Source organism: Caretta caretta, chromosome 5 (genome assembly GCF_965140235.1).
Source record: "Caretta caretta isolate rCarCar2 chromosome 5, rCarCar1.hap1, whole genome shotgun sequence".
Lineage (NCBI taxonomy): Eukaryota > Metazoa > Chordata > Testudines > Cheloniidae > Caretta > Caretta caretta.
In genome coordinates this window covers 30,565,527-30,571,716 of record NC_134210.1, presented here as the reverse complement: position 1 = coordinate 30,571,716, position 6,190 = coordinate 30,565,527, and the positions used below count along the sequence as shown (strand labels likewise).

General features: G+C 43.2%; 1 protein-coding gene across 1 annotated transcript in view; it reads right to left on the bottom strand.

Annotated features, from left to right (window-relative positions):
• CCDC152 (coiled-coil domain containing 152) overlaps window positions 1–6,190 on the bottom strand; it is a 37,671-nt gene that overhangs the window by 1,446 nt on the left and 30,035 nt on the right. The window contains exons 6-7 of the mRNA XM_048851694.2: window positions 2,828–2,955; window positions 1,717–1,803 (exon numbers count right to left, since the gene is read on the bottom strand). Of these exons, the coding sequence (XP_048707651.1) occupies window positions 1,717–1,803; window positions 2,828–2,955 (215 nt within the window). The remainder of the gene's footprint in view (window positions 1–1,716; window positions 1,804–2,827; window positions 2,956–6,190) is intronic.

Sequence of the window (6,190 nt, the reverse complement as noted above, 5' to 3'; positions counted from 1 at the left end):
GGTTTATGGTTCATGTCTTCCAGCCATAAGTTTAATGCCTTTTCAGTCTTCACTGAAGTCTTATCATGCACCTGGCTCTTCACCTTAGCAGTTAATGGAGCACTTGATGCCACGGATGCTAGATTTGTTGCGGCCATATTTATGCGCCACGTTGGAGACCGACATACCGTCTCTCAATAAGTCCAACACAGCCAGTTTTTCCTCCAGCATTGGAACAGATCGCTGTTTCTTTGGCTGAGTACCAGATGAAGTAGTTGGCTTGCGTTTAGGGGCAATGTTGTGCAAAAAAATACGTATCTTTAAACACTAGAATCACACTCAGCACAGCGAGATGCTCACTGCATCGGCGGGCAGCAATCGACCCCTGAGCGCTCTCCCGTCTACTCCTGTACAGTACTCCACCGCCGTGAGTTATTGTAGTTTTTCTTTTTTTTTGCCACATGCATATAGTTGAATTCACATAAGTTAAATGCGCGTATGATGCGACTCCACTGTATCAACACAACATGATGCTACTAATGAAAAATTATCCTAAGTACAATAATGAGAACATAATAATATGTATTTTACAAGGATAAGTCTCACAAAATCCTCTTTCTTTGACAGCTTAATGGCCCTAATCTAGAAAAGCATGTACACAATGCACAAGTTTAACTTTAAGCATACAAGTACTGCCACTGAAGTCAATAGGACTATTCAAGGTAAAGTTAAACATGTGCTTAAGTGCTTTGTTGGTACATGGCCAATCTTAAATCCCACAATCCTCACTTTACACTGGAATGAAAGCAATAGTAGATGTTTGATTGTGTATGGGTATTATTTTAACAAAATATATTTAAACATCTACAAAAAAATTCAAGCTTATTTGAAGGTTATGTGCAAATGGCAGTAAAATTAAGCAAGGGATCATGCAAGGGATCATGCATATACTTAAAAAAATCCACCTGGTGCTATATTTAAAATTTTCAGAGTTTATTATTATTACATACACTTTAAGATATATAATAATAATAGTAAATCCTCAACCCTAACCCCTGACCTCCATAAGCTGGCACCAGAATGGTTCTGTAGTAACCGTGACATCATCATACTGGAAAGAGCATAATCAATGAAAGCTGGAAGGCCATGGTGGGGCTGCACGTCATGCATAGCTGCCAACATGTGACAGCTATATACAGGAATATTTAGGGCTCAATCCAAACTCTATTGAAGTTAATAGAAAGAGTCAGCAGGCTTTGGATCAGGCCCTTTGTTGGGGGATGCACACTGCAATTAAATCCACTGGTTGTTGCTTCCTCCTTCTGGACAGTTTTCCAGGATATTGGTGGTGTGATTGAGGCAAATTATGCCTCTCTTTGGAGCCTCTGCTAAACACACTGGGGTTGTATAGGAGTAACTGATGATAGAATCTGTTCCCTAGAATCTTTAGTGCTGGGGATGACACATGAGCTGGAAGGATCACAGCTTCACTTTCAGATACATAGAAAAATAATTGTTTTACTTGGTAAATGAGCAATATGGTTTGGAGCCATGGTGGCACAATAAACAAGGAGTGGCACATTACCATTTTTACAAAGTCACTTTTCAAAGCAAGCTGCACTTTAAAACCTTGCATATCATACAGAAATACCAGCTAGGTACTCTATATAAACACATGGTAGCAACAGTATTTGCAACCCACAGACATTTTTAGGAAAAAGCTATTAAAACACATACCCGTCTGTAGATATTTTGAGGCAAGACAGTGGTATCTGGATATGATTTTGTTGTTTTATTCTGAACTCTTGCTAGTTTAGCATTGAACTGAAACAAAAGGAAAGGACAAAAATCCCTAATATTTACACTGACCCAACAGAAGAAAACATTTTCATAAAAATAGGCATAATTTCCACATGTTTTTGCACCATAATGTTGTACCTTAAAATTAAAATGGTCAGGGTGAGCCAATTAGTTTTTTAAAATTAAAAATTAATACAATTACAAGTTGACAGTGTCCCTTTAAAAATATAGGCCCAGGCCCTTGGTTCTGGTGGTTCAGAGGGGCCATAATATTAGTTTGCCAACCAGCTGAGGATTTTCCCCAACTGTAGGGAGTGTGTCTGGGCAAAAGAAGGCACTGCATACTCTTAATTAAACCAGCCCCAAGTTTGGGTCCTGAGGAGAGCTCATCCCAACCAGAGGTTCATCCCCTATTTTTTTATTAATTATTATTATTATTAACATTTAGAGCATTTTAAATCTTTGCTTAGTTTTTCAGTAGCAGTGCAGTGGCTTTAAAACCTCAGCGGTTAAATAAAGCTCCAGTCCTGAAGCTTACAGTACCTATGCAACGCTCCTCTGAAATCAGTGGGCTGCTGCCAGTGCATTGCTGGATCAGGGCCTCAAGCTCTCAACATTTTTAAATAAAGACATCTTCCAAACATTACAGGAACTATAAACATTTGAAAAAATAAGCAAAAAACAAAAGCATTTTTTTTCATCCCTCTAGGTGCTCAAAAACATATAGGGCAAAATTTTCAAAGAGGGCATAACAGTTGTACTTAAAACAATTCTACCTTTCTCAAAAACAACATAATAGGTTATAAACATTTTCTGTACTGGCCAACTTTGGAGGGTTTATCCTCAGCTCAGATGAAAAGCTCATTGAGCTATGACAATTTACACCACCTGTGGATCTGCCTCTTTAAATTTTAAAACTGTGAGGATCCAAATTACATTAGTAAATGCTAATCTCAACCCTTTTCTTTACATAGACTCTTCTAAATCTATCCAAGGTGCGTGTCTATTTGGTCTTTAAACTTACACCTCTCTTCCCAGTAGTGCATACCTCGATCTGCAGTTTGATTATCTCATTCTGTTTCTCTTTATCTAGAGTTCTCAGCTGTCTGGTTAAGTCTAATATTGTCAGCTCTTTTTTCTCTAGCTTTTCTTTATGCTCTTCTTCTTTTAGTTCAACTAATAACAATAAAATAATAATATAAAATTGTAATTATCAAGAAAATTAATTTTATTAGCTGAGAAAACTTCAAAAGCAGCGGAAGCTGTAATGTGACAAATTCATGAACCAACTAAAAACACAAACTGAAAAAAGGGGAACACTAACATATTAAAAATGTATTGTTCTTGGTTTGGAATAAAAAATGGTTATTTTAAATGTCTAAAGCAGTTGTTCCCAAACTTGTTCCGCCGCTTGTGCAGGGAAAGCCGCTGTTGGGCCGGGCCGGTTTGTTTTCCTGCCACGTCCGCAGGTTCAGCCTATTGCAGCTCCCAGTGGCCACGGTTCGCTGCTCCAGGCCAATGGGAGCTGCTGGAAGCTGGCCGCCAGGGGCTTTCCCTGCACAAGTGGCGGAACAAGTTTGGGAACCACTGGTCTAATGGCTCCCAAAATAACTGACTATTTCAAAGCCACTATCATGATTTTGGCCTGTACTTCACTGTTCCAGACTCATAATCAGAGGTGCAATCTGGTCACCACATTGGAGGCCACAGCATGTGCTGAAAACATCAAAGCAATCCTTGGTAGCATTGGCTATGATTGCTGAAGCCACTGGGATTTTCTTTTAACTCCAAACCTAACCTCAATGATTTCTTAGCCTTTTTTCTTGGCAGTCTGGCTGCCAAATTGTCAGTCCAGGCCAGTTCTGCTCTTGCAAAATGCATTGCTGCAGAAGCCCTCAGAGAGTTGGGGTAGCAGTGTCTTTGACTAGTGCTGAGACTGCCCCGTCCACTTTGGGAAAAGAGACAAAAACTGGTTTGCTACAGTTTGTGTTGTAGAATATTTTGGCACACCTGGACAATTTCATACACTTTGCTGATGTTCCCCATTCAGCCTTTATTACTTTTTGCAAAAAGATATAAAGGGGAATGTGTGGTTCAGATTTTGAACTGGTTAATTAAATGATAATGATGAAGAACCAGATGCTTAAACAATGTATTCCCTTTATTATGGTTTTTCTTTCCCTGTATGAAAACTTTGAGCAGAGCCTCTAGTTCTGGGTCCTTCTGGTGATGTGTCAGTGGAACTGCTATCCCAAGAAGAACAGGGCAGTTTTCTTCAAGGTTTCTGAATTAATTTCTTGAATCTTTCCCCCTTTTATAATTTGATTTCTTAAAGGAGGTGGGGATTGGGGACCTGAGTCAGATGAGGAGTCCTGGGAACCTCTTCTGCTAGCAGGTATCTCTTTATCTTTGTCCTTTTGAGAGTGGATAAAAAGCCCGTAAGGGGATACTGCAGCCTCTGGCTGGGGCTCACAAGATGGTGGCCTCTGAGGTAAAGGTGCTTTTTGTGCCAAATCCAAGAACTCCCTAGCCCAAGAGGAAATTTCTTTCTGAGGGGGAGACTGATTCCCTTCTTCGCCACTTCATGCAGAATTCCTGACTTCCCTGAGGCTAAGAGGAGACTGAATTGCCCAATGAACCAAGGGAGGGATGGTAAGACCTGAGCCATGGGACGGCATGCACCCAAAATGGTCTTACTGGCCGCTCCTGGCTCTGTCTGTGGTGGATTCAGACAACTGAATAAGGAAACTTATGGTTTCCTATGCCGGGCCGCTGCCCTTTGATGTAACTGCTTCTGGTGGCTCAAGCGCTCTCTTCATTTTTCCACCACCCATTGAGACATTTGTGGTCTCTGACTGTCAGACTCCTCCCTCACTAGTGGGGAACTCCTGGGGAACTGGCTCAGGGGTTTGTGGGAGTCAGCCAAAGTGAAACCTTTCTGAGAAGATGAGGCGACTGGGTTGCACAAGGCACAACCCTCTTCTTCTGTACCCTCTGGCAGGGGCACAGCACAGGAGAAGCATAGCCTTGGTCTCCCTCCACCATCCTCCTACCCTATAACCTGAACAGTCAGGGCAGGGGGAGGGACTGTGCTAATTCCAGGCAGGCGACCACCCACCACCTTCAGGTTTTTTTAAAAAATTCTCTCTCTTGCAGCAAGTGCTGGATTCCCCGCCCTGCCCCTAGCTACAGGAGACAAAGAGTAACTGAGGGGGTCCTCTCTGGAAGGTGGGGTGGGGGCTAGTCCCTTGTCCCCAGTTCAATGCTTTGATTCTGCCCCCTACAGCTACAGACAGGCATTGACCCACACTAAGCCCTGGTCTACACTAGGAGTTGAGGTTGAATTTAGCAGCATTAAATCAATTTAACCCTGCACCTGTCCACACGACAAAATCCTTCTTTTTGACTTAAAGGGCTCTTAAAATCGATTTCTTTATGCCACCCCCGACCAGGGGATTAGCGCTGAAATCAGCCTTGCCGGGTCACATTTGGGGTACTGCGGACACAATTAGATGGAATTGGCCTCCGGGAGCTATCCCAGAGTGCTCCATTGTGACTGCTCTGGACAGCACTCTCAACTAAGATGCACTTGCCAGGTAGACAGGAAAAGGCCTGCAAGCTTTTGAATTTAATTTTCTGTTTGGCCAGCGTGGCAACCTGCAGGTGAGTGCAGAGCTCATCAGCAGAGGTGACCATGATGGAATCCCAGAATCTCAAAAGAGCTCCAGCATGGACCAAAAGGGAGGTACGGGATCTGATAGCATGGATTCCTCTCCCCACACAGCGATCAGAACTCCGTTCCAGTTTTTGAAATGCCAAAACATTTGTCAAAATCTCCCAGGGCCTGAAGAACAGAGACCATAACAGGGACCCAAAGCAGTGGCGCGTGAAACTTAAGGAACTGAGGCAAGCCTACCAGAAAACCAGAGAGGCAAACGGCCACTCCGGGTCAGAGCCCAAAACATGCCGCTTCTATGATGAGCTGCATGCCATTTTAGGGGGTTCAGCCACCACTGCCCCAACCGTGTTGTTTGACTCCTTCAATGGAGATGGAGGCAACACGGAAGCAGGTTTTGGGGACGAGGAAGATGATGATGATGAGGTTGTAGATAGTTCACAGCAAGCAAGCGGAGAAACCAGTTTTCCCGACAGCCAGGAACTGTTTCTCACCCTGGACCTGGAGCCAGTACCCCCTGAACCCACCCAAGGCTGCCTCCCAGACCTGCGAGGCAGAGAAGGGACCTCTGGTGAGTGTACCTTTTTAAATAGTATACATGGTTTAAAAGCAAGCGTGTTTTTGCCCTGGCATTCGCGGCCAGTAGAGCTACTGGAAAAGTCTATTAACGTGTCTGGGGATGGAGAGGAAATCCTCCAGGGACATCTCAATAAAGCTCTCCTGGATATACTCCCA